Genomic DNA, 26,867 nt, shown 5'->3' on the forward strand with positions numbered 1-26,867 from the left:
GGGCCCCCCGAGGCCCCGCGGGGAGGCGGCCCCGGCCGCGCCTTGCCCATGGCGGTGGCCAGGAGGATCAAAACTTTGCTGACGGTCAACATCCTGGTGTTCGTGGGCATTGTGCTGTTCTCCGTGTACTGCCGCCTGCAGGCCCGCTCCGAGGCGCTGGTGCAGGTCGTGCGCGCTGCCGACCGCCGGGTGCGCAACCGGCTCAGCAAGGCCGGCGCGCTGGCCGACCGCGAGGCCATCCTACAGCGCCTGGACCACCTGGAGGAGGTGGTCTACAACCAGCTTAACGGTGAGCCGGGCCGGGGTCTGGGGGCGTGTGGCCACCGTGGTCCCCCTGGGGAGGAAGCGCCCAGCGTCCTTGGAGGGGACCGTGGAGGTGGCAGGCAAAGGGGAGGGCTCCTCTTGCTTCCTCCGCCGGCAGAGGCCACTGCCTGGGGACAGATCCTTCATTCACTCCTCGGGGACACTTGGCAGCGCACCCCCCGCCCCAGGATGGTGCTAAACTTGCACCCCCAGAGGACTCGGGAACTTCTGAGCAGCTCTTGGGACCACCGGGAGGCAGGCAGCGCCCACAGGAGGGAGTGCTGGCTGGCGCTGTGGGCGGCAGAGCTTGGCCTACTTGCTGCCCTTCCCTGAGGGTGAGGGAGGAGGGGCAGCCATGGAGGCCCCCGGGCCTGGTGTATCCCGGGGTGCACTGGGTATCCAGGGACGCCCAGGCAGAGCCAGGAAGTTTTGCTGTGTGGGAGGAGCCCTAGGTGCCTGGCCTGGCCGGGCAGGGTCAGCTGCCTACAGGGACCCAGGCTGGGGGCTGGGGCCTTGAAACCTTGAGAGCTGGGCTCCTGGAGTCTCTGTCTCCCCAGGAGTGTGGGCTGGGGGCATTGGTGCTGCTGTCCAGGGAGGTCCTGTGAGGGCCGCAGGGGACAGTGCCCCCACCCCTGGGACCACAGGGTGTGTGCAGTGACTGCTGCCCCCGCTGCTGTGCCCAAGGCTGGGGATGGTGAGCGCCTGGCCCCGGAGCTCCTGTCCGCCCGGCTGGGGCCAGCAGCCTTCCCAGGAAGCACAGGTGCAGGCCAGGGGCCGTGGGCGGGCTCCGTCTATACAGTCAGGGTGCCAGGGCCATGGCAGGACCCTGTCCCGTGAGGTAGGGCCACAGACCAGCCCTGGGGCGGCCCGAGGGCACTGGCGCCCTCGGGTGCAGGGTGCCCGCTCTGCAGCTCACCCCAGGAGAGCACAGCACCCAGCTCCCGGGTCCTCCCCAGGCTCCATGGCGCGTGGGCTCTGGGACACGAAGAGGAGAGAGTTCAGCGGGAGCCAGCGTGTGGGTCCGGCCGTGACCCCCGGCAGCCCGTGGGTGCCTCGCCAGGCGCGATGGTCTGTTCTGTGGGGAGACGAGGGTTACATAAAAGCACCAGCAGCGCACGGAGTTGTGTAACACATGGCGGCCGGCACCCGAGTTTCCCTCACCTAGCTCTCTGGGAGAGGAGGAGCCAGGCCCTGAGCCCCTGCTCCCAGCCCTTCCTCCCAGTGGCGCCCCCTCCCCGTCCTCCCCTGGCCTCCTTCCTCCTCTCCCCTCCTTGCCTCCCCATCCTCTTTCTGCTGCGCTCTGTGCTGAGACCCTGGGCGTCCCCGCTGTGATCTGTGTGCCTGGTGCAATGATCGTCCCCTGTTCTTCCAGGAGATGATGAGGAACCCCACAACCTAGCACGGACCCCAGGCAGGTCCTTGAGCAGAGGACAGCACAGCAAGGGGCCGACGTCCGTCCCCCTGGCACAGACTGAAGCCTTCCCCCCTGCCCTGAGTTGGCATAGGCTGTCTGTGTGGAGGGCATGGAGAAAGCCCGAGGGCTTCCTAGAGGAGGCAGCCCGCTGGCTCCATCCCAGCCTGACCTATGTAGGTCCCAGGAAAGTGAGGTTGATATGTAGGAGTTTTACCCGACCCTAATCAGCTGCGTGTAGATAGGAGAGAGATCCAAAGTGAACTGACTGATCACTTACATCCTGACTGCTCCTGAGGCGGGGCTGCGGAGGAGGACGCTCTGGGCTGGGGTGGCCTTCCTGAGGGGCTGTGGCCTGAGGAGTGGCAGGCAGGTCGCTGTCCCATGCCTGCACCCAGAGTCTCTCCAGCCTCTGTAGAGAGCGGAGTGTGGGGGTGCAGCCAGGAGCCCCGGGACCCGGAGGCAGCGTCCTGTGAGGACGCAGCAGCGGGTGCCTCCTCTCCAGGTCACCAGGGCTTTGCTCCTGATTCAGTGTCTCAGCAAGGAAGAGCAGGTCCAGGAACCCCATGCTGCGCAGCAGCCTGTGCGGCTCTGCCCGTGCGGCGGGAGGGACGGCTCTGCGAGGCCTCCTCCTCCTCCTCGGCCCGAGCTCAGCGTCACCCCTGCTTCCGTAGCTGTGGGCATTGGGCAGGTGGAAGGAATGACATGATGCATCCCAGAGGGCATGCGCATCCCCCCGCTGCCCAGCAGCCCCAGGTGGAAGACTCAGGGAGCCCCTGGTGGGCACAGAGCTGGCATGGCGACCCTGACTCACCCAGCTGCTCTTGCTGGAACTGGGCAGGGCCATGGGGCAAGGCCTGCCTGACAAGCTGGAGGCGGCACCCGTTCACAGGAACTTTGTGCGGTGACAAAACTTCAAAGAACCAAAGACCCCCGAGGACCAGCCGAGGGGATGTAGAGGTTCCAGGACATGGCAGCCTCACCTGCTGGAAGGGGTCGCACCCGACCTCCGTGTCCCCCTCAGCCACTGCCGCGCCCTCCCCACCGCAGGTCTCGCTGAGGGCTCAGGGACGCCTGACACTCACGGGCATCCACCCGGGAAGCAGATGTTTCTCCAGACAGCACGGCCGGGGGATGGCAGGATGGGCGGGGAGGAGGACAGGGTGCCAGGGCCGTGGGCTGGAGGCCGGGTCCTCCCACCAGGTGCGGAGTGAGTGGCCGCAGTGAAGACCAGGCTGTGGCACGACCGAGACCAGAGAGGGGAGGATGCAGGGCGGACGCAAGGCTGGACCGAGTGCCCCGTCACCGTCTGGCCATCGCTGTCTGGAATACGGGCTGGGGAGGACAGGGGGCTGGTCCTGCCCTCGTAGCCTGGGACGGTGCGAGCTGGACAGCTGCCCGTGCTGGGAGGTGGCTGCAGATGGCAGAAACAGGCAGAGGAGGCTCCCCCCTGTCCTCGCCCAGTTCAGCACTCCCTGGTTGGGAAGACATGTTTGGCCCAGCTCCTCCTCTGCCTCCTCCACACCCCGCACAGCTGGGGACACGGGGTTGGTGCCTCCTTCTCGTGGTGTCCGGCTGGCATGTCCAGGGACTGCGCCCCGGCATTCCTGCTGCTGGAGAGGACGGTGGGCATGGCTGGGTGAACACACCTGCGAGTCTTGCGCTGTGCTCTGGAGCGCAGCTCTTCCCTGCTGGCTGAAATGTAGCCCAGTCAGTGTGTAACTGTCCACACAGGCTGCCCTGCAGACAGGGTGGGACGCGGCTCCCGGTCTGCATGGTCCTCCCTGGGTGTCAGGGCCCGGTCTGGTCCCCAGCACCACTCTCGGGAAGGGGAGATTGTTTGCAGGGCTCTTGGGGAGGTGTGAGAGCCGCGTCCCCGCCCAACGGTGCGGCCTCTCGCTGTCTCCTCCTCCGGAAGCCCGCAGGACTTTCACACTGCAGCTGCGCAGCCCTGCAGCCCTGAGCCCGGGCCTCCACAGGGGAGGGTCAGGGCAGCCTTGTGTCCTTGGGCTGCTGCATGGGCAGAGGAGGCAGGAGCCCCGGAGCGTCTCTGTGTGCAGGGGCTTCGCAGGGGCTACGAGGAAGGACGTGTGTGAGGCGTCCGGAGTGGCAGGTCCCACCCTGATCTCCTGGGGCCCTGTCCTGGAAGGGTGTCGCTGTGTCCCTGGCCCCTGGGAAGTGTGGGGTGATGGGGGCTGCTGGGTGTCTTTTGAGCCCCGGGCCCCTGCCCGGCGGGTTGGTCTTAGAGCAGTCCCTTCCGAGTCGCTGGTTCCCTGGATTTGCTGGGACCCCAGTGTGTCCAGGAGGGTGACGGCTGCTCATTTGTGGAGGAGACCAAGGTTTCGGGGCCACCCAGAGCTGGGTGGTGCCCGTCGGTGCGAGGTGGCCCCTGCCATCGGTGCCCATGGGGCTCAGGCCAGGGCTCTGGACCCTGCACTGGGGACGTCACTGGGCGGCCCTGGCCGAGGGTGTTGATCACTGTAAGGGGTGGAGCAGCTTCTCCCCCGCGGCCCCCCCACGGGGCCTACAGTGCCCTTCTCGCTGCTGGGACAGCGGAAGTGTCCCCAGAGGTGTGACCCTGCCTCTGGAGCGTGGCACTGTCTTCCAGGCCCCCGAGGCTTACCCTTCACTGGGGCAGGTGGGAGCCTCCCTGGGCCTCAGTTTCCTTGCCTGTGGAGCAGCGAGGGGCACCAGCGCCTGTGTCTGGGGTGAGGAAGAGATGTGCTATGGCACCGTGCCCCCTCCTTTTAAATGGCTGGCGGCCTCAGAGGAGCCGAGCCACAGCGCAGGGACTCTCCCTTCCCCTCTGGCCTTGCTGGCCAGGCAGGACAGTGGCACGGCGAGGGCGGTTTCCAGAGGTGCCAGCCCTGCCCAGGCTCTGGTCTCCGGCCAATGCATCTTCGAGTCTCCAAGGGCTGTGCTTTGTTCTACTTAATATTTTGGACAAATGGTGTGCTTCTTCCATTGTGCATAGTGATCTGTCATTTACTGAAGAAACAAGCTTATTCAATTCACAGGGAGCTGGCAGGTGATACTGGCCCAGGCAGCTTGTGAAGACAGGGGCCCCAGGGAGGAGGGGACACCCAAGTGTGGGGGAGCCTGGGGCTGCAGGCTACCTGGCCTTGTGGGACTCATGGAGAAGCGGAGCTGACAGCGAGCTCCCTGCTGTGCCCCAAGCTCTGCCCCGGGCTCTCTGGCTCTCCGCCTGTAATCCCAGCACTGAGGAGGCTCAGGCAGGAGGATCATCCCAAGTTTAACCCAGTCTGAGCTACATAGTGAGACCCTGTTTCAAACAAGCAAAAACAACCAAACCAAGATGGGCCGTGTGTTCGGATGTATGCTTGGTCTCCTCCTGTCACCTCAGGCCTAACCAGCTGCGGGCAAGGCACTGTGATGGGGCCGTCCTTTCTGCAGGTGGCTGGGTTACAGCCCTCCCTCGGCTGGTGCAGGGAGTAGGTGGGGCTGTCTGGAGAGGAAAGGTATCAGAGAGGGGCTCTGCAAGGCCTGGGGCTGCTGGGGCTGACCGGGAAAAGGTCCTGCTTCCCTGGAGGTGGTTCAGCGTCAGTGCCTGGGCAGTCCGTGTCTGGAAGCCAGCCAGTGGAGCAGCATCCACACAGGTGTGTGTGAGTGTCCTGCACCCCTGGGTGTCAGGGTGACAGCCCTGGCGGTCTGAGCTCAGGGGGGTTCTGGGTGCAGAAGCGGGGGCTCCTGGCTCTGAAGGAGATGCAGCCGCACCCAGACTGTTCCCCATACCCCTCAGGGCCGCACCCCTGTGACTGCCCATCTGAGGGGCTGTGGTTCTGCCTTTGCAGCCCCACCCGGAGGGCCCTCAGAGGCCACTTGTTTTTAAGTAAATGAGCCAATGGGATTGTCCTTTATGATGCAGTTTGAGGTCCCCTCCCCTGCCTCCTGGCAGCCCCGTGGCTGAGGCCAGGGCCTCTCCACTCTCTCCCCTACCCGGCTCAGGAGTCCCACAAAAGCTGATCTCACCCCAGACGGCATCCCAGGATTGCATGGTGGATGCCCGCCCACTGTTGGCCTCCCCTGGACCCAGTGACGACCCAGGCCTTTGGGAAAGAGGTCTTGTGACCCACTCCCCAGAGCTGATTCTGGGGTGTGCACATCAGTGGTCGCCCCGAGTAGCCTCAGGTGTGGGCGATGTCTGGGCAGCTCTAGACAGCGAGGGCGTCCCGGCCGCAGGAGTGTGGACACTGGCAGCCCCAGCAGGTTCAGGGGTGGCACCCGCCCACCGGCATCTGTGTGTCGCTCTGCTGGGACTCTGGCAGGTCTGTGACCAGCTGAGCCCAAACCCAGCTCTGTCAGGACACAGCATGTCACCGGTGCCTGTACTGTGACGTTTGTCTTGTCCCTGTGCAGTGTCCCTGGGCAGCCCCTCCTGACCGAGCCTCCTGTACTGTGTGCCAGGGTTAGGGTAGGAGGTTAGGGTCAGGTGGTTAACATTAGGGTCCCATAGTTAGGGTTAGGATTTGAGGGTTAGGGTTTAAGAGTTGGGGTTAGGCTTAGGAGGCTAGTGCTAGGGTTAAGGTCAGATGATTAGGGTCTTTGGTTATGGTTAGAGTTAGGATTAGGGTTTATGGTTAAGGTTAGGCCTAGGAGGCTTGGGTTGGGGTTAGGGTTGGGATTGGGGCTAGGGTTAGGGTTAGGGTGGAAAGGCTGCAGATCTGTAGTTTTGATTTAGTGTCGCAATAGCTCAGAGTTAGGGTTAGAGTTAGGGTTAGGTTTAGGGTTATGGTTTGGATTAAGGTTAGGGTGGGAAGGCTGCAGATCTGTAGCTTTGAGGTAGTGTCACAGCAGCTCAGAATGAGAGTTTAGTTGTTGTAGGTGCTCCAATAAGTTACCCTGAACTTGGTGACCTGAAGCAACACACATTCTCTTGCTTGACCTTAGTTTCTTTCTGACATCCAAGTGTGACCTGGCTGCCTCCAGGTTAGGGCCCTTGTTACCCGACTGCCATCATCCTGACCATTACCGTGTTGTCACATCTCTCTGACCTTCAAGGTCCCCAAGATTTCACAGTGACTATCAGGATGGGCCAAGGGAGCCACAGCACTGACTCTCTGCCACCTGCCCCCGCTTACAGTGACCTGAGAGAGATAAGCCTATGTCCTGCACAGCAATCTCTGCGCATGTCAATGACTAGCTTTCCTTATAACACACTAATGCAGCTGAAAAATGAATTTATATCCTTCAAACCCTGGAAATTGGAATTACAGGTTGAGCATCCCAATCAGAAAACTCAGCCAGGCGTGGTGGCACACGCTTGTAACCCCAGCACTCGGGAGGCTGAGGCAGGAGGATTATTGTGAGTTTGAGACCAGTCTGGGCTACAAAGTGAGCGCAGAGTCAGCCTGAACAGCATAGCAAGACCCTGTCTCAAAAAGAAAAAAAAAAAAAAAAAAAAAAAAAAAAAAGGAAAGAGAACGAAAACCCGAAGTCCACAAGGCTGGGACACCACCAGCTGCTTTCAAGTGTCCAGGGGGCTGGGGAGCAGGGATGGGGGCAGGGCACAGATCTGGTGCGGGTGTGGAGCAAGGGTGGGTTTGGGATGCGGTCTGGCTGCCATGAGTGGCTCCTCATCTCCACCATTTAGTGGTCACACCCCACGTCATCCCCAGTGTGGCAATCAAAGCAGCCTCTGTCCTGCCCTGTGTGCCCCTGGGGTCAAGACCCCCTGAGAAGGGGTGGGGTAAGGGTGTGCACGTTCTGTGCGCACAGAGGGGGCCTGGGAGAGGTTTGTGGACAGCACTGCTGGGACAACCTGAAGGGTTGGGAATATGGTAAGGCCAAGGACAGCGCTCTGACCTCATCCATCTCCCGGCGGCAGGAGGGAGGCCCGAGTAGCACCGTGGACAGCTCCTGGGCCTCTCTGGGATTTTCCATTTTCCCCGGGAGGCCAGAAACAAGGTCGTGGCTGAGGCTGCGGGTTGCAGTCGCCTTCCCTTTCTTTCTTTTTCCTTTCTTTAGGAAGACTTGGCACAAGATGGGTATTGTTTGAAGTATGTGCCTGGTGGCTCGATAACTGCGTTTCAGAATGGATAACTCCCGTGTGCCTGGGCGTGAGTCTGGTGGGGACCCTGCGTGCAAGCGGAGGACAGGAGTCAGTGCTTATGGGTGTGGCCCCCTGTGGGGCAGATCCTGGTGCCAGCTGTGTGCTCACCACATCCTCACCCAAACTGTGGTGCTGGGTTGGTCTCTGCCTGAGGCTTGGCTGAGGGAGCCTCTGGGCACAGGCTCCCGCCTTCCAGCTGAGTCCTCCACCCACTGAGCGAGGCCCTGGACAGCCGCTCGGTTCTGCAGGGCGTTTCCTGAGGTTGTTCCCGGCACACCCGGTGTCACTGGTAGCTGCTGAGCACGGTGCTCGGCTGAGTATTTGGACTGTGGGACAAGCTGGTGTCTGTGGGCACCTGCAAAGGTCACCTTTCCTCACACTGCTGGCCATGAGCAGAGCAGGGCGTGTGGCAGGTGGTGGTAGAGGTGGACTTGGGCCTGAGCACAGACGGTGCCTTCGTGGGATGCTGGGCAGAAAGATGTGATCCGCTTGATCTGTGTCGAGCTCCGTGTCTCACAGCGAGAAGGGGCTCTTTTATTTTTAACAAAGTAGTTCATTCAGGTCAGCTCTGTGTGCAGCCTGATCTGAGACCCAGCAAGCCCTGATTTTGAGTAAGAAAATCAGTTAGTGGCTGGGGGACACCACAGGGGCGACTTTCACACTATTTTGAGAAAAGTGTGGAAAACACCATTAATATTCCGAGCACTTGAGCACTTAGCAGTGGACGGCAGACACAAGCAGTGCTCTTAATCGGCCATCGATGTCCTAATGGCCGGGAACCAGACCTCCTGTCAGGGCCCCACCGTTGCCTGTGCCTGGGAGCCATGGCCAAGGAATCCACGTCCTTCTCCTTGATGTCCTCACCTGTAAAATGGGACAATGATATGCTTGTCTTCGGGGAAACAGGGACAGTGCCCTCACAACCGATGGTGTTGGCAGTCACTCCCAAATAGCGCCCTCATTTCTGCTGTCTGCTGCACGGACCATCCAACCCAGCTCCGAAGGATGAACACTGGGGTGCTTCTGGGGTGCAACCTAGCCTCTGCCAAAAGTGCACAAAGTCTGGTCTTCACCGGAGCTGGGGAGAGGGGTGATGGTATCATCTTGCCCTTCCCTCATAGGCAGGCTCTGAGGCATGCAAGCATGGTGTTCTCCTCAGCATCTGGACCAGGCAGGAGGGAGGTTCCAGCAGCATAGGCCTCTACCCAGGGCAGCAAGCTGTCAGCCGTGTGGGAACTCACAGGAGTGTGCAAGGTGACTGCTGTCAGTGAGTCAGGAGGGCTTCGTGGAAGCGGGTGTCTGAGTGGAGCATTTGGTGTTGGATGCATCTGGGCTCCAGTCCCAAATAGGTTGCCTTTGGAAGGTCACCACATCTTTGGGACCCTTGGGCTCCTCATGTGTGAGATGTTAAAGGTTCCTCCCTGGTGGCATTGGGAAAGTAAGCAAGATGCGTGCAAAGTGCCACGCACAAAGCTGGCAAAATGGAGAAAGGAGCTGAAAGAAGGCAGGATTTGGCTGGATGGGCAGCATGAAGGCTGAGCACATCAGGAGCGCTTGATAAACGTTTGTTGATCAGGTTTATGGGTGCATGGATGGATGCATGGACGCATGGGTGGGTGGGTGGATGGATGGGTAGGTGGATGGATGAGAGGTGGGCAGATGGATGGGTGGATGGGATTAACGGATGGATGATGGATAGATGAATGGATGATGGATGGATGGGTGGTGAATGGATGGATGCATGAGTGGATAAGTGGACGAGTGGATGGGTAGGTGCATCGATGGGCAGGTGGGTGGATGAGTGAGTGGGTAGGTGGGTGGATGGACAAGTAGCTGAGAAGACACTGCAGGGGGATCCAAGCCCCATGCAAGAGCAGCAGTATCTGGAGTGACAGGGTAGGAGGGGCCGGTCAGGTCCCAGTGCCCCACATGCAGATGAGCATCCTCGCACCAGCATGCAGCTGAGGCAGAGAAGACACCGTTCCACCCCCAGGCTGAGCATGGGCACCTTCTCCTCACCTCCCACAGAACCATCTGGTCCCAGCTGACTCGGCCCTGGTGGCTAGTTCAGCCGGGTACAGTATTGGGTTGGGGTGGTGGTTTCCAACTGCCCCCCCCCGCCTTGCCCAGACTGCTCAGCACCCCAGATGCCCGTCCTATGCCCTGGCCTCTGCACCTGCCCACCCTGTTGTGCTCTGCCTTCTGCCCTGTGGAGGTGTCCGATGTGGCCACAGAGGCCACCATGTTTCGTGGAAAGAGCTGGTACACGTGCTGGTGGGGCTGGGACAGGCGGACAGCAGATGTGCAAGGCTCTGTGTGGAGAGGCACTCATTGGGCACAGGCGGCAGAGACTATGAGAACCCTGATGCCAGGCTGTGCCAGGTCCCTCATGCTCCCCACAAACAGCTGCCACTGATGAGGTAGGGAAACTGAGGCCTGAAGTAAGGACCTCCTGAAGGTGAGTTTGAATATGGCACCTTGGTCCACATCCGAGCACTGAGGTGCCCTTTGGCAGATTAGACTGACTGCCTAGATTTTTGTTTTTTTGTAGGATTGTGTGTGTGTGTGTGGTGTGTTTTGTTTTGTGTTGCTGGGGATTGAACCAAGGCCTTCACATTGAGCTACGTCCCCAGCCCTTTTTATTTTTTATTTTGAGATAAGATCTTGCTATGTCACTAAGTTGCCCAGTCTGACCTCAGACTTGCAGTCCTCGTGCCTCAGCCTCCCAGAAGCCCTGGATTACAGGCCTGCACCCCACGCTGCCTGCTTTCCAATTCTGTGTTGAGTGAGCAGTGGGCTGGGAGGACAGGGCCTCAGCTCTGGTCTCCGGCCTGGCTTTGACCAGAAGAGACCCTGGGACCTCCACTCTGCTCACTTCCGGCGCTGTGGGTCAGGGTGTCCACGGGGAATGGCACGGGGGTGCTGTGTGTGGACGGTGCCCTGGAGACAGTGCCTGCTCTGGTTCTGTCTGTCCTGGGTTTCGCCATGAACAAGACAGTTGGCCTTGACACGAGGCCAGCAGGAGGCTGTCCTCTGCGCCTGCCGGTAGGGCCAGTGTCTCCTTCCCTCCGGGTGTGGGTCGCTGAGGTCTCCCTCTGTGGTGACTTCTGTGGCTGGTGGCCCACAGGACAAACATTTCCCAGGAGAACCCAGGACAGGGTTCTAGTAGAGCTGAGCCTGTGGTGCCAAAATCTGTCACCATCGGAGGACTGCATAGGGCCTGGCCACGCTGACCCTCTCAGGACTTTACTCTAGGGCCACTGCTGGGTGACAGGAAACCCAGGTAGCCCCCTTCTGTTCCCCAGATGTTGACAGATCCAATCTGAGGCAGCTTAGCTGTGAGGAGCTGGCTATGGGACATTTGTGCACCCAGGAGAGAAAGAAGCTGGAGCTAGCATGCCACGTCCCGCCAGTCATCACTTACTGCCTGGCTTTGGCCCCATAGATATCCATGTGCACTGAACACAAGTATCGTGCATGGAGATTTATCAAACCCTGGATTATTCTCTGTGAGGACACATTTTACAGGGAGTGCTGTGTCCTCCAAAGTCTCCCTGACTGCCTGGTTTCAGAAGGACAGTCAGTCTTCTTGCTACTGACTATGTTACAACTGTGGGTCCCCAGGGAATCTCAAAAGACCTGTCTGTAATGAAATTAGCTGTTGTATTTACAGAGTGGATGAAATTGAAGCTGGAGAGAGACATTATCTACAGGGGCAAACCAGGGTCCCTCATTTTTATCTCCACTTTGTAGTCATTGTATTAATAGCCAGGCATATTAAATCGGTGTACATTTTCATGAGGGAAGAGAGAGAGAGGAGTGAGCAGACCTGTGGGGTGTCCTGCTTGTCCCTCCCCACACACTCCACAAGGTAGGTAGCCAAGATTGCAGGCTCAGCAGGGACACTGTGCGTGGAGTCCAGTTGGCAACAGTGGCAATTTTTCCACGGCAAACAGTGGAGTCCTCACTAGTGAAAGGTTAGAGATGAGGCTGCTGGTATCTTTGGGACCTGAGGGTGCGATGAGGACCTGTTGTCCAGGGTGACCCTCCTGGGCTGAGGTTGACCTCTGTGCTCTTCTTTGCTCTCACTCATGGGGTCTTGTCTGCTTGTATGCCTTGTTATGCTTGACTGTGTGCCAGTCACTGTCACAGAAGACTGATGTGCAGGGCATCTCGGGGTCCAGGATGGAGCTATTGTCCTCTGGAGAGGATTGTGTTTACTTCTCCTGGCTCACCTGTCTTAAACCAAGTTCAAGGCTTGAGGTCAGTTGGGCCAAACCTTCGTTCACACCTGAGTGGGTTCTGCAGCTTCTCTCTTGCCTGTTTTTAGAAGAATGCTTTTCTGCTTGACTTCCCTGACTTCTCCCTTTTTCCCCCTCACTGAAACGCAAGTCTGTAGTACTCAGAACATTCCTTTAGGGAAGAAGTCAAATGAGCTCTCACCTCTCTAGATTCCATTTTCCCTTTGCTTTTGGCCTTGTCAGTTTTTACCCTTGTCAGACATCTACTGCTTCTCGGAAGCTGGTGCTGTTGCTTGACTGATACACTTAGTGTTTTGGGGGGTGCAGACCATTGGACCAGGGCTGCTGTGAGGGTCCCCTTCCTGGGCTCTTAGGGGCATCTGTAGTCTCCCAGGCCGGGTGCCCTGAGAGGTGCAGGTATGGCCAGGCTGAGGCTCAGCGTGGGGAGAGCCTCCCTGGCGTCTGGAGAGCAGCCATGTCTGTGCCTTTGGTTGTGAGGACAGCCACGTCCCTTCCTTGCTGGCAGTGCCTCTCCTCCCTCGCGCTCTCAGAACATCTTGTGACCAGTGCGTCTCCATCTGGGCCGCTTCCTCTCCCCGGCGCTGGCCTGAGTTGCTGTGACAGATGGAAATCAATGACTCAGAGGGAAACTGGGGGCCTGAGAGCCACGCTTCCTCCCAAGTTGGGAGCTCACAGCCGCCCCCAGCGCCAGGTACCACGTGCGGAAGAGGTGGGCGCAAGTGGAAGTGAAGGGGTCCGAGCTGGCAGCGGGTGCTGCCTGGATGGCGCTGCCTGGGGGAGGGCAGCCTGGCCCTTCCCACCCAGGGCTCCTCCTCCTTCTTGCCTCTCTGGGTGCAAGAACTCCTAACTAGCAGGGACTGCATGGGACCTGGGTCCTTTGTCTCTGCATGTTACAAAACTCCAACTCAAGCGCCTCCCTGCACTGTGGTTTCTCGTCCCACAGAATGTGGGACCAGAGACGGGCAGACACCCCCAAGGGCCAACACCATTGAGCCCCTGCACTTCCTGTTGTGTGGCATCCTACCCCACATCACGTGATGGCTTCTCCAGCCCCGGACATTGAGTCCTCATTCCAGACAGGAAAAGAGGTAAAGAACTGAGGAAGGAAATTAAAACCCACATATTCCAGTGGAGCCTGTGCTCCCTGGACACAGCTTAGAAGTGAGTGACACTTAGATCCCAGTGACAGACCTGGGTCAGGTGTGCTCCCAGCTGCAAGGCTGGCCATGGGTGACTGTTTCAGCCAGAGAAAACTGCTCTGCTGATTTAAAAAACAACGGGAAAACAGATTCACCACTGTCCGCCATGACCTGCCCTTCCTGGAGCTCCCTTCTCTCTTGTCACAGTCTCCAGGCTACCGTGACCAAGGACAAAGGGGGCCGTGGAGAACAGAAGTCCATGCCCTCTCAGTCTGCAGACAGGGAGTCCCAAGTTAAGGCTAGGTGGCCTGCTCCTTGGGAACCTCAAGGGCAGCCCCTCCAGCCCAGCTCTGGGGCCGCAGAAGTCCCGGGGACCCTCGGCCTGTGGCCAACTCTGCATGTGGCTCTCTGAGGCCCTCCTTTTCCTGCAGGGACACTTGTTGGATTTAGGGTCCCCCAGCCCAGGATGATGTCATCTGTGGCGCTCCCACCTAACCACATCTTCAAAGACCCCTTTTCCCAACAAATCCATGCTCACGTGCAGGCTAGATGCATCTTTTGGGGTGATGCCCTACCCCCACCTCCATCCAGCTACACAAGGCCACAGCCCCAGCAGCCGTACTCCATGAGCCCTGTGTTCTCAGGGGCGTCCTCCAGCCCTCCCTGCCCTGCGGTGGAGCAGGTCCCAGTGGTGGGATCTCTGGAAACTGCATTTGCACTTGGAACCGTCAGGGGCTGCAGTGCCTGGGGCAAAGAGACATCCTGAAAGCCCATCCTCCCTGCTTCTCTGAGGGGTCCAGATCACCATCAGTCAGAGCGCTGGGAGCCTCCCTTTCTGGCTGTGCCCGATGGGCACAGAGGGACCAGGGAGCCGGTCCCGGGGTGCACAGCTGACCGTGGTCTTCAGGAGCCTGTGGGCCGTGACAGGTGTCATGGAGTCCAGGGCTCCTGCGGGGAGGAGGCTGCCGGGGACATTGGCGCTGTGCGTTGGGGTGATTGTGCATCTGGGGTCCACTTGTCACAGCACCTTAGCCTGCTGGCCTCCTGGCTGCTGGGACTACTGTGGCAGTGGCTCAGGATGACACAGTGTCTCTTGCAGCCTGGACCCCAGGAAGCTGATGTTGGTGTCACAGAGCTGGGTGACGGGGGCTCCGGGATCTCAGCTCACCTGCCCAGCCCGAGGGTCCGGGTGTCCCTGCTGGCCGCTGCTGTCATCCCAGTCCTGCCGTCTTCACCCAGCCCCTCCTGTCTGTGGCCTTGCTCCAGTGCTGGCTCCCACACTCCCTCCGGGCTGCGCCTGGGTTCCCGGCTGTTCCTGGTGCCTATCTCACGACCCCTCCCTCACTGTGACCTCAGCCCGGGGATCTGGACCTGGTGACTCTGGCCCCTTGTTCAGCCTTTCTGCGTATCAGCCCTGCCCGGATTTGTTCACTTCCCGCATTTCTCCCAGAACATGAACAGGGGGCTGATACTCAGAGGTGGAAGTCTGTGTTTCTGCCTTCTCTGGACATCAAAAGCTCCGGCATCTTCGGCCCCAACTCCCTGGTGCCAGTAACCAGAGGGGGCAGCCCCGTGCCTGTTAGCCCCAGTCCCCACCCCTCCCTGTCACCCCAACACAATGGCAAGTGACAGTCACCCTAACCCCCACACAGTGGAGGAAGTAGTGGGAAGGGGATCCCCGCTTTCATCAGCACCCGAGTCAGCTCTGTGCCTGCAGCACCTTGTCCCACTCCGCGTGCAGACTCGGTGCCCCCCCAGATTCCGGGGACCAGGAAAGCCGTGCAGGAGCCTAGGTGCCGTGAGCCAGGCCCTAAGGCCCCAGCTCCAATCAGGGGGCCCACGGCTCATCAGTGGGGCACGGCCTGGACTGGCTGCTCTTGACTCCTGGCCAGGGCCTCTACTTCTACCTGGGCTCTAGTATCCACACCCCACGGGCGTCCACACCTCCATCGAGCCCATTTGGCCAGCCCAGACCCCACCCTGCCTCAGCCACCCGCTGCGACCTCACTCTGCAGTGGGTCCCCACTTGTGCCCTGCTGGGCTGACGACCACCGAGGGCAGAGCCCCGCTGTGTGCACATCAGGGTCGCTTGCACCCAGCCCCACTGTGCACACAGGGGCGAGGCCCCAGCGGCAGTGGCAGAAGCCTGCAGGCTGGGCGGCTGTTTCCAGGGACCCTGGCTGGAGTCAGCGAGGCCCTGTCAACCCTTGGGTGCTGATTCCTGGTCCTGGCACTGGCCAGATCTAGGGGGTCTGACTCAGGACCCCGCTTCAAGGACCAGTGTCTTGGGGCTGCTGGTCCCAACTCTGCTCTTCTGGACGTGAGCCCGCCCTAGGCCTGGCACGGCGAGGAGATGGGTGAGAGGGCCGGGTCTTGGCCCACACAACAGCTCAGGGCTGGAATCGGCAGCAAGAGACACCGGTGACTGAGGTATTTGCAAACAGAGTCAGAACTCTGAGTCCCCAGAGGCTGAAAAGGCTGTGACCGTGAACGTTAGAAGACCCTCAGCACCAAACAACAGCAGAGATACCTCTTACTGCCAGATTCAGTCAGGTCTGTGTTTCTTGTTTAAACTGATATCCTGGGAAAGAAGTAAAATCAAAGTGAGTTATCTTAGCTTCCAGCCCAAGATTTTAGGGGAAACACACAGAGTTGTCTAAATAAAGTAGAAGCAAGAAGACAATAAAGTGGAAATTAATGAAATGCGAAATAAAACAAATGGCATCGCACCCCTCTGAGCCCCGAGACGCTTCCACGCCGGGCGCTCCCTCTCACCCCACCCGTGTGAGGCCGCCTCCTGCCACCCCGCGGGCCATAGGTCGTCCCTGTGCCTGGCACCCTGCATCCCCATCACTGCTGAGTGGAGCCCCCACCCCGCCGCCGTGGTCCCCTTCTGCTAAACCCTCAGCTCACGGGGCAAAACCCATACAGATCCCCCACCCACGCCCTGGAACCAACATGAGTGGACTCCTGGATTCCTCCGTCCCTGGAGCCCCTGCGAGCTGTCTCCAAAGCTGGCACCACTGCGCAGGTCACCACTGTCCCGCCGGCTCCTGTGGCCCCTCCTCTCCGCGGCCCTGCCGTGCCCCTGGGGTGACCAGGGCACCCCACATCTACACTGGCGCTGGTGCTGCCCCTGGGCACAGAGCCCTTCTGGGGCAGGACAGCACATGCTGGTGAGGAGCCAGGTGGAAACCAGGAGGGAGACCCGGGTCCCGGGGCTTGGGGCTTTGGGGTTTGTCTCCTTCAGCCCCAGGAAGACCAGTGAGCTGGCTGGGCCCCTAACATTGCCTTAGTGGGTCACGGGCAGAGGGCCGGTGCACGTGGGCAGCTCCTGCCCACAGATCCAAACAAAGTCGGGTCAGGGCTGAGCAGCACTGTGTGGGGAGGGCAGTAGGCAGATGCCCAGAGGTCTGAGCCAGGCACCTGCAGGCCGGTGTCCCTCCATGGCTCCTCCAGCTGCTTGTGCCTGAGACCGCACTGCCCCACTGCTGCCTGTGTCTAGGATGCCTCTTGCTATGGGGACACAGCCGTATGGGGTGCAGGCCCTGGGGGTGCACCCCAGCCCCAGCAGGGTGAGCTGATGTGACCTGGCCACATCTGCAGCCTCCATTTCAAGCCAGGTCATGCAGGCCCCAGAGTTAGGATGGCGGTGCCTGTGGATGCCTGCAGGGCCTGTCTGTTGCTCCTCCTGGGAGCTGTGTGTCCTGAGAGCAGGACAGGGTGAGGCGTGTGTGTCCCCAACCCTGCACGTGTCCAGCACTGGGCACGCAGTGCAGGAGCGTCGGGTGACGGGAACAAGAAGACACGTGGGTGTCCATGCAGAGCCCCCACTGTGCAGGCTGTTCCCGGCTCAGCCCTGGAGGGGCCCCAGCAGCTAACGGGGGCGACAGGCGGCCTCTGACCCTGCAGTCCCAGGCCGACTGCGCTGAGCTCTGCCTGTGCAGGAGACTCTGTGGGGGGCAGGAGCCAAGGCCGGGTGAGGGTGAGATGGCAGCAAGAAAGGCGGCCCCAGCGCCTCCTTAGAGCTGTGGGGCCAGATCCGGGCTTTCCACCCACCATGCGCTTCCAGCTCTGCGCAGTCAGCAGCTTCGCCCTCGGCCCTGGCCCAGGCCGCCCTTCCCGCCCAGTAACTCCTGCCCCACCCCCGCCCTGTCTACCTCTCGCAGCCTCACTGTGGCCTGCAAAGGTGTTCTCAGCCAGGGGCAGCATTCGGTAGATTCATGGCATGTAATGCAGCTTTAAATTTAAGCATTCACCATGTGTCTCGATTGCACCTCGAGCTGTTCTGAGCTTTGACGTGGGGTCAGCTGCAGAGGAGAGGGCTGCAGACCTGGCCTGGACCGGCACCGAGCTGCCTGGGCACCCTCCCCAGCAGACAAGGCCTCGGCGGGGTTGTCTCATGACTCCGGGCTTCAGTTTCCCCTCTTGGGACTCGGTACAGGAGGAGGCAGTGCCCTGGTGCCACACAAGTCCAAGACAGACACTGGCTGTGGAGACCCTCAGCCAACCGCAAGGGCAATGGCGTGATGTGTGCCACGAGCATGTGAGGTGCTGGGGTGAGACAGAAGAAAGACAAAAGCCCTGGTCTGACACTTGGGAGGCTGAGACAGGAGGGCTCCAAGTCTGAGGCCAGCCTAGGGCACGTAGAGATGCTGTCAAAACCAAACCAAACCAAAATAAAATGCCTGCTCTTGGCCTGCTAGAGCTCGGGGGGGAGGAGTGAGAGAGGACGCATAGAAGGCTTCAGATTCTATAATTGCTGTGAGGAATGGGAGACGCGGCTGGGGGCGGAGAACTAAATGAGCACCTTGCGGCGGGACCACAACCATTCCCTGCTGCCCCACGCGGCCCTCAGTGACCGCAGCCCAGCCCCGCGTCTCCCTGCCCCTTCCGCTGCTGAGAGACGGCTCCGCCCTGTGGCTGTGGTCCCTAGGTCCCGCTGGGGTCCGGGGCAGGCTCCAGCCACAGCCTGGTCTCAGTCTCGTCGGTGCCCCAGCCGCATGACACAGATGCTCGCGGGCCCCCAGTTTCTACTGTGCTGCGTGGAGCATAGCAGCAGAGGCAGCAGGGACCCGTGGAGGACGGAGCTTCCTGGGGTTAGAGATGTGCTCAGGAGAGAGGGTCCTCCATGACCGCTGCTCAGCAGCCTGTGACAACACGAGGCCAGGCCAGTGACCCAGGGTCCCTGGGGGTGGAAGGGAGGGTGGGAAGCCAGTGGCAGAAGATAGGGGGTGAGGACAAACCCCACACAGTCGAAGCTATGGAAGGCAAGTGGGGCCCTGAAAGGACGCCCAAAGGCAGTAAGTGACCGCCTCCTCCAGAGCACCTGAGCAGCCTTGAGACATTGGAGGAGAGTCCCAGAAGTTCCAGAAAGCGGAGGGGCAGGGGGGCCATCCTGCGTGCTCCCGGGTCGGGACTGTCCCTCATGCTGGGCTGGGCGAGAAGGGAGGCAGGGGTGGGAATTCAGCTCCTGGCAAAGCTGTCGCTAGGACAGAACTGAGTGGTCTGGGTGTTTCTGCGCTTACTTCACACCGCCCTCTCTGACAGCCACAGCCTGATACTGAGAACCCTCCAGTCAGTAAAAAGGGGCCCCAGGGCTGTGACGGGGACTCATAGAGCACTGAATCCCACGCTGAGCAGGATGGGGAGCCCAGGAAGACAGTGGGTGGCTGGCACCCTGGAGTCAGTGAGACAGGGTGCCGGGGCCACATCCCCTTCTGTGGGGTTGAGACAGGACTGCCCCCGGTCACCAGGAGGCTCAGGTACATGTGGCCCTGAGGGCGTCTGCATCCGGCCACACCGCCTGGTGCAGTCCCTATCCAGTGCTTATGGACCACATGAGCTCGAGCTTGCTGCCTGACCACTCTGTGCCTCAGTTTACCCATCTGCAAACTGGAGGATCCTCCGGTGCCTGCCTCCTGGTGTGTTGTGCCGGACAAGTCTGGCTGGGTCTGGAGGGTTGTGCCATGTTGGCATCACGCTCGGGAGCACGATGGTGCCGGGGTCCCACCCAATGCCACGAGATGCTCATGACTCCAGGACGGGCTAGGGCGCCAGCACAGTGTTGGCATTGCCCTCGAGTCAGGAAGGCCTTTGCTTGATGGTCTGGCTCAGTGACAGCTGGCACTGCACTGGTCCTCACAGTCCTGGTGCAGCGCCCAGGGTGGATGCTGGCTACGTGGCCACACGCCGCGAATCTCAGAGCTGACCTGCAGCTGCCTGGGATGTCCGCTGTGGCCCGGGGAGTGAGCTGTGACATGGTCGGGGGAGTTGTTCCTACTGAGCCTGCTAGGTGGCTCCAGAGGACCTGAAAACACACCGCTGAGGAGCTGGTAGGGGGCAGAGCAGGGAGGGCGTGGGCAGAGGGGGAACCGCTCAACTTCTTTCTGGCCAGAGCCCAGGGTCCGGCCCAGGCGCTCAGGCTGACAGAGCTGGAGGGCAGGGTGGAGTGGACCAGGGCGTGGATCGCAGAGGAGGGGCACACAGTGGCGGGGCTTCCATGGTGGAAGCTTTCAGTACTGCACGTGTCACCTTCACAAGGGAAGAGGCGAAGCCCAGGTCCCCACACCAGGCCCCACCCTGGGAAGGGCCAGCCTCCCTCTGTGGTCACAGGGCCCCAGGGCGGAGGCCGCTCCTCTCTTCCCCCTTGGAAGCTGCCACATCCACCTTGGAGATGGCAGTTCTCAGACTTTTCACAGAGAAAAATCAAGCGTGATGCAGACCTCTAAAAATAGCATTATTCTATACACTGCAGTATTAAAGTAAAAATAAGAGGTGGAAATGATTTGTGTCACACAATCTTAAAATTTTCTACCCAATATAGATCATTCATTCCTGTATAAACATCGACACCGAGTTGCTGATTTAAAGCCAAACATTCTGGAACATCCAGGAGCTCCCCAGAGAAGTCATGGCCACACCCAGGGCCAGGGCTGCCGCTCCGTCCCCAGGTCCCCACAGAGCCCAGCTCCCCACCAGGAGCGCGGGTGGGCGTCGCACGGCATGGGTGTCAGGTTAACCGCGCATGGTGTCCTCCGCTGAGTGGAGGTGAGGACCTTCCTCAGGAGGCCGACGGGGCGGGGGTGCCACATCTCCCACCTCAGGGAGCGGGCATCCTGAAGCGGGACCCTGCCGCTCCCGTTGCCCCAGGACGTCCAGCCCTGGACACCAGGGAGTCCCTGCTCCCTTGCGGTCAGCCCCAGAGGGATACTTGTGCAGAGGCGTCCTGCAAACGGGCCTTTTCCAGTGGCATCGTGCTCTGTAGCCCGCTCGTCTGTTGTGTGTGTCTAGCATGTTCACTGCGTGTTTACTGTCTCGTGTTCACTGTGTGCATCTAGTGTGTTCACTGCGTGTGTAGCCCTCACAGTGTGGATCAATAGTCAGTTTGAAGGATAGAGACTGGCAATACCCAGGATTGGGGAGGCTGGAGCAGCCACTTGACATTTTAAAAGTAACTTCGCTAATTCTTTCAGTTTTGTTTGGTTAGGTTTTTGTTTGTTTGAGGGTATTTTTCGTACTGGGGATTGAACCCCGGGCCTTCGCACTGTGAGCTACATCCCCGGCCTTTTTATCTTTTGAGACAAGGTCTTGTAATTTGATAAGATGCCCAGGCTGGACTCGAACTTGTGATCCTCCTGCCTCAACCTCCTGGAGTGCTTGGTGACAGATACGTGCCACCACACCCTCTTCTTTGCAGATTTTTAATGTGATTTTTTTTTTTACACAAATGGACTTCACTTTTCAGCGAGTTTCAGGTTTACAGGAAGCAAGCACAGAGCTCTGAGAGGCCCAGCCCGGCCCGGCCCCGGTGCAGAGCTCTCTGATTCAGTGTGTGACTGGCTCGGGAGCAGGAGACGTTGCCCTTATTCCTCGCTGGGCCCGGGTCCTCTCTGCTCCTGGGTGCTGTGCATCCGGTCCATGTCCAGGAGCCGTGCCTACCACAGAGCCCCAGGAGCAGGGCCTGACCCCAAGCCCCATGCCCCTTCCCCGCCTCCCGCCAACCTCCGCCTCCAGGACTGCCAGCCTCCAGGTTGCCAGAGCTCCTTGGAACCCGCTGACCCCCGCTGACCACCCCTCTCTGTCCCTGCAGGCCTCGCCAAGCCCATTGGCCTGGTGGAGGGTCCAGGAGGCCTGGGCCAGGGTGGCATGGCTGCTGCCCTGCGTGACGACAGCCAGGAGGCGGAGGGCCGGTACGAGGAGTACGGCTACAACGCCCAGCTCAGCGACCGCATCTCCCTGGACAGGACCATCCCTGACTACCGGCCCAAGAGGTGAGTGCAGCTCAGGACACACCGAGGGGTGCGTGGGGCTTGGGCACAAGGCCTGCCATGGAGCCCACCTGACCCTGGGTGGAGCCTGTCCCTCCCTGAGTCTCTGTGTGTGTGTCTCTCCCTGTCTCTATCTCTCTTCCCCTGGATATCTCTCTCTGTCTCTCTTGCTGTCTCTGTTTGTCTCATCTCTCTATCTCTTATCTCTCTTTGTTTCTGTCTCTCTGTCTGTCTCTGTCTCTTTCTCTGTCTCTGTGTCTGTCTCTCTGTGTCTCTCTCTCTGTCTCAGGACCCCGGGGAGGTCCCAGCCGTCAGGGGTGTAGTGCCCCCCACCTGTGGCTTTGTTTCTCAAGGTTTTGTCACCTGCAGCTGGAAAATACTAAATGGAAACTTCCAGAAATGACAAGTCATGCATAAGCTCTAACCTGTGCCCATGCTGAGTGGCTTGATGAAAGCTCCCCCGAGTCGTCCGTCCCGCACTGTGGGAGGGGGAGATGTTGGAGAGCCAGGGAGTCCTGCAGCACTGAGGGGAATGGGGGCTCTGGGTCAGCTCGGCCCCAGGAAGCGGGCCCCCCAGGAACCCAGGCCATGACCACAAGGACCAGGGAGCTACGCCTGCCATCCTAGCTACTCGGCAGCTGCAGCTCCTCCTCTGTCTCCCTGAAGCCCTGGGCCTGGAAGCTGCCCCAGGAAGGGTCCTCATGGCTGACCCTCGGGCAGGGCCAGGACTTGTCCTGGAACGGGCCAAGTGGTGAGCACCGAGGTTTGGGGGCTGTGACTGTCACCACACCGCTCATGTGCAGCAAGAGGCGCGGCTGCAACCCCACAGCCTTTATTTGGGAGCCTGGCGGCCGGCTGGGTCTGGCCAGGACGACGGCAGCTGCCGTGCCCTGGATCCTCTGTTCTGCAGTCTCCTCTCTGTATCGTGTGGCAGAACACACTCTGTACAGAAGGATGCACAAGTCTCAGTTCTGGAGTCCACCAGTCCCACCAGGAAGGAGTGCCCATGTCCCTGTGTACCCACCTGCTCCACCAGTGCAGGCCACTCACCGGGCCACCGCAAAAGTGACCCAGGGCCTGAAGCTGCAGTGCTTCAGGGAGGAAGCCACAGTGGAGCCACATGAGAACCTGTTGCGTGGGCCCAGGCCTCACGGGGAGACGTTGGTCCCCAGCAGCCCAGCCCCTGCGGTTCTGCTCGGTCCCCATCTGACCCCAACCACACGACCTGAGGAGGTCCCCAAACTCCTGACCCCCAGGAATCATGCCAGCAATAAAACAGTGGCCACTGTACGAAGGCACAGGCTGGTGGCTGGCTGTGCAGCAGGCACGACTGGGCCCTGCTGAGGGTGCCTGGCCATGGGGGTCTGAGCTCACCAGCACCGCAGCCCCACTGTGCGCGTCCGGCTGAGCTTGGCTCCGGCAGCCCCACCCGGTGTCTGCGTGGTCACGTGAGTGCTGGAGGCCAGAGCTCGGTCCGGCCGCTGCGTGGCTCCCAGGTCCTGACCCGCACAGCTTTGCTCCGCTGAGACCACAGATGGGCTGACCCGGTTGCGGAGGCCGTGCGCGGAGGAGCGTGTGCATGTGTATGCGTGCGTGCGTGTGTGGGCAGTGCCACACAGAGGTTCTCAAGTGCTTCCCCTCAGCTCATCACGGATCTCCCTGTCTGGGGGCGGACTGCTTTTCTAATTAGGCAGCAGCTTTAATTATGCACTGCGCACACGGTGTAGATCCTGACTGTGGAGACCGGCTCACAGGAGGACAAAGGGAGCCAGCAGACCGGAATCAAACGTGGCACAGAAACAAGCGACCTTTCTGGGAAGCTGCCCGCCCTAGTCGGCAGCACCGGCCACAAGCTGGCAGACGCTTCATGCAGGTGCATCGGCTCTGCTGTGGGCGGCGTGGCCACTGGGCCCAGGAAGTGCGGACTGAGTGGGTGGTCACTCTGGACAGAAGCGGGTGCCTCGCCTGGTCCCTGCACGAGGCTTACAGGGCCTGGGTTTAGGCCCATGTCATGACGGCTGGTGTTTCCAGAACAAGGACGGCGTTATGGCTTAGATCTAGATGTCCCCCTAAAGCCTCCTGTGCTTGTGGGCCGGATGGAGGGTGACTTGCTGTTAGGAGGTGGCCGAGTGGGCGGCGCCCTGGGGTGTGGTCTGAGGGTGTCTCTCCCTCGGGCTCTCTCCTCTCTCTGCTCCTGGCATCCTCTCTTGGGTCTGCACCTCCGCCTGTGCCCAGCAGCCTGCAGCGCCCTGGTGTGGGCCCCGCTGCAGAGATGGTTTCCGGTTTCTGGGCCTCTGCTGCGTGATGCAGTGGCCTCTCCTCCCCTCTGGGCACTAAGGTCTGCCTGGGACGGCCGTCCTGGAGAAGATGGGTCACAGCGCTCAGTGCCCCAGGGTCCTCGGCGGGATGCAGCACGGCAGGTGGTGGTGGTGTGCGCCCCCCTTGAACAGGAACAACCTCGCTGCGAGGCGAGGATCGCAGACCCCTTGACTGAGCCCAGTTGTGTGCCGCCCGCCTCCGCCACCCTCCCCGGTGTTAGGGGGACCCTGGAGCCCCTCGCTGAGTGCTCAGTGTTGCCCGCACCCGGCGTGACGCCTGCCTGTGCCTGACCTGTCGTTGTCAGCAGCTCTTGACCCGGAGCTTGCTGAACTGATTCCTTCCAGATGCAGTAAATTTGATTTATTTTCTGCCCAACAGAAATGGTGCTGTTTAAATCCAGAACAGAGCCCTTGGGTCTCCTCACTCTGAGTTATTACAGGGCCGCGAGGCCACGTGTGCTGTGTGCTGTGGTCACAGGATGAACACGGCTCATCCTAGCACAAGCTCAGCCACGGGCCGCATATGAGGACCTTGCGAACTGGAGGCTGGGAGACAAGCGCTGCAGAGAGGGGGCCTCCGTTTGTGTCCCTGAGTGGCAGGGGCCTCGGGGAGGGGTGCACGTGACAGAGGAGCCTCAGAGGGAGGGACGCGGGGCACTGGGTGGTGGTGCTTCTTTCCAGATGCTGTGAGGCACAGGCCCCCTGTCGTGCCTCTAACTGTCACACTGATTCGTGTTGGATAGAAAACCCTTTCTGCCTGCTCAACACTAAACACAGTCTGTTAAACCCAGAAGGGCCTGGCGTTATAAATAAGAGGTTTCTTTTAATGCAGGGTGGTGCGGGACAAAAAATGAGCAACACCTATTGCACTATTTCTAATTTAAACAACTTGAGGCTGAGGCAGGAGGATCACTGTGAGTTTGAGACTAGCCTGGGCTACAAAGTGAGCTCAAGACCAGCCTGAACTGCACAGTGAGACCCCGTCTCAAAAAGACAAAATAATAATAATAATAGTAATAATAATAATAATAGTGAGAAAAAGAAAGAAGAAGAAGAAGAAGAAGAAGAAGAAGAAGAAGAAGAAGAAGAAGAAGAAGAAGAAGAAGAAGAAGAAGAAGAAGAAGAAGAATTATTTAAACAACTCGTGAGCTACAGGCGTGCACAATGAGTGACTTTGTCTACGAGACCCTAACCGGTACCGTAGGACGGAGCCAAGAGGGGCAGTCGGAAGGAAGAGGCATAGGGACTGCTTGTGGGACTCACCCTGCAGGTGGCGGCCACAGTGACAGACCACTGTCCCCTTGCAGGCTGCCTACCTCCCACAGCCCCGTGGACCGTGTGTCCCTGTCCTGGATGCCTGTCTCTCCTAAATACCAGCTCTCCGCCCCTTCTTTCCTCCCCTCTTTCCTCCCTAATGGAACCCGGAGCTTGGGTGGCCCAAGCCAGCACGGGGACATTTCCCACCGTCCCTCTGGGGTGCTGTCAGGTGCAGGTGGACACGGGAGGTCCTGGGACACGGCTTGCTCCCGCCCCTCCACTTCCTGCTGGCTGGACCCCAGCTGCTGTGGACTGCGCATGGGGCTCTGGGCCTCAGACCCACCCGCAGCTCAGGCCGCTTCTCAGTGTCCCTGTCGCTGGTGGGTGCGAGGGCACTGACTGCGCTGAGGTGGTGTGGGGGGTCCTGACCCCAGGAGCGGCCCTGGAGAGACGAGTCTCGTGTTGCTCACCTTCTGCCACATGTGCAGGGCACTGTCATGATGATCCGCAGCAGCAGCTCCGTGGGACCAGGAGCTTCACCACAGACCACGAGGCGTCGGCATGCAAGGGTGAGGGCGGTCCTGGGAGCGGGAGTTTCTCAGGGCTGAGAACGCCTCCCAGTGCAGCTTTGTTCAAACAAATAGCTCTTAAGGAATCGCAGGAAATGTTTCTCAAAAGAGTTTGCTCTTCAGAGAATGTTGAGAATATTTCCAAGGTGCTTAGCTGAAAAGAATCCGCCTGGGCTTTGAGAAGAGCCTACTTCTCGGGGAAGATGCTCTTTTTTCCCTTTTAGCCATCGTTTAACTGTCAGGTGGCCAAAACACTTTTCCCGTTTGATCACTTTGCTCCCGGCCAGGGACTGCCCAGCCCCGGGGCCTCAGGCGGCTGGAGGAAGTGGGACTCAGCTGCAGCCCACTCTGAAGGACGCAGAGCCTTCAGGAGCAGGAAGGGGACAGTCGCGTCTTCTGCGGGGGCCGTGGCAGCCTGGCCTCCAGGAAGACTTGATCTTTGCAGTTTTGTTTTGATTTCATTAGTGTGTGTGTGTGTGTGTGTGTGTGTGTGTGTGTGTGTGGTACAGACACTGAAGTTCATGTGGGACTGTAGCAGAAAACGTCCCCCCGGCCAGCGTACTTCAGTTTGTCAGTTGCCTGGGTGACAGTTCCTGTTCCAGATCCCGTTGCTCCTGTCTTAGAAATGTCTGGTCACGGTGATGCACAGCTGGTCACTGTGATGCACACTGTAAGAACCAGTCCCCAGTGGACGAGCCATTCTGCCTCTGTGCTTCCTGCTTATCCCATATAAGCCCTAGACCCCAGAGATCAGGGACTGATGTTTCGGGAATGACCCCTGTCAGTGCCTGTCAACATAACAGGTCTGCCTCCAAATCCTGGGTGTCACTTTGGTGTTTCTGCTGCCGTTGCAGGACCTTGGCACACGCATATAACTCACCTCGGTCCTTTTCCATCCCACGATTCTTGTGTGTGTTACGGGCCTGGCCCTTGGCTTGTCAAGCCCTGGAGTTTGACGTGTGTCTCATGGAGGTTGGAGGAGAGCAGGTCCTTGGGTGGGGCAGGGATCGCCAGCAAAAAGACAGGAGTGGAGGGAAACTCTGATCTGATGCCTGCTTCCCGGCTGGGCTCAAGTGAAGCCGTGGGCTGCAGGCTGCCCACCTGCATGGTTTTCCAAAGCCCTGAGCCAGTGCCATCCACGCAGCTTGTGGGCATCTGGTGCCCCATCAGAGGTGCAGCTGGGCATTGGCCTTAGTGGTCTGAGAGCCGTGCTGGCCCTCTCCGGATCTGACCTGCGTCTCCCCGACGGCCGAGGATGTCAAGTCTCT

General features: G+C 60.0%; 1 protein-coding gene across 2 annotated transcripts in view; it reads left to right on the top strand.

Annotated features, from left to right (window-relative positions):
- Positions 1-26,867, top strand: part of Galnt9 (polypeptide N-acetylgalactosaminyltransferase 9) — a 50,397-nt gene that overhangs the window by 679 nt on the left and 22,851 nt on the right. The window contains exons 1-2 of one of the 2 annotated variants that reach the window (XM_005402959.2): positions 15-289; positions 21,278-21,458. In XM_005402959.2, coding sequence (XP_005403016.1) covers positions 49-289; positions 21,278-21,458 — 422 coding nt within the window. In that variant the 5' untranslated portion in view covers positions 15-48. Of the gene's footprint in view, positions 1-14; positions 290-21,277; positions 21,459-26,867 lie in introns of those variants that run through there. The other variant, XM_013503535.1, reaches the window with a different exon arrangement.

The sequence above is a fragment of the Chinchilla lanigera genome, unplaced genomic scaffold (assembly GCF_000276665.1).
Source record: "Chinchilla lanigera isolate Chin_1 unplaced genomic scaffold, ChiLan1.0 scaffold00081, whole genome shotgun sequence".
NCBI lineage: Eukaryota > Metazoa > Chordata > Mammalia > Rodentia > Chinchillidae > Chinchilla > Chinchilla lanigera.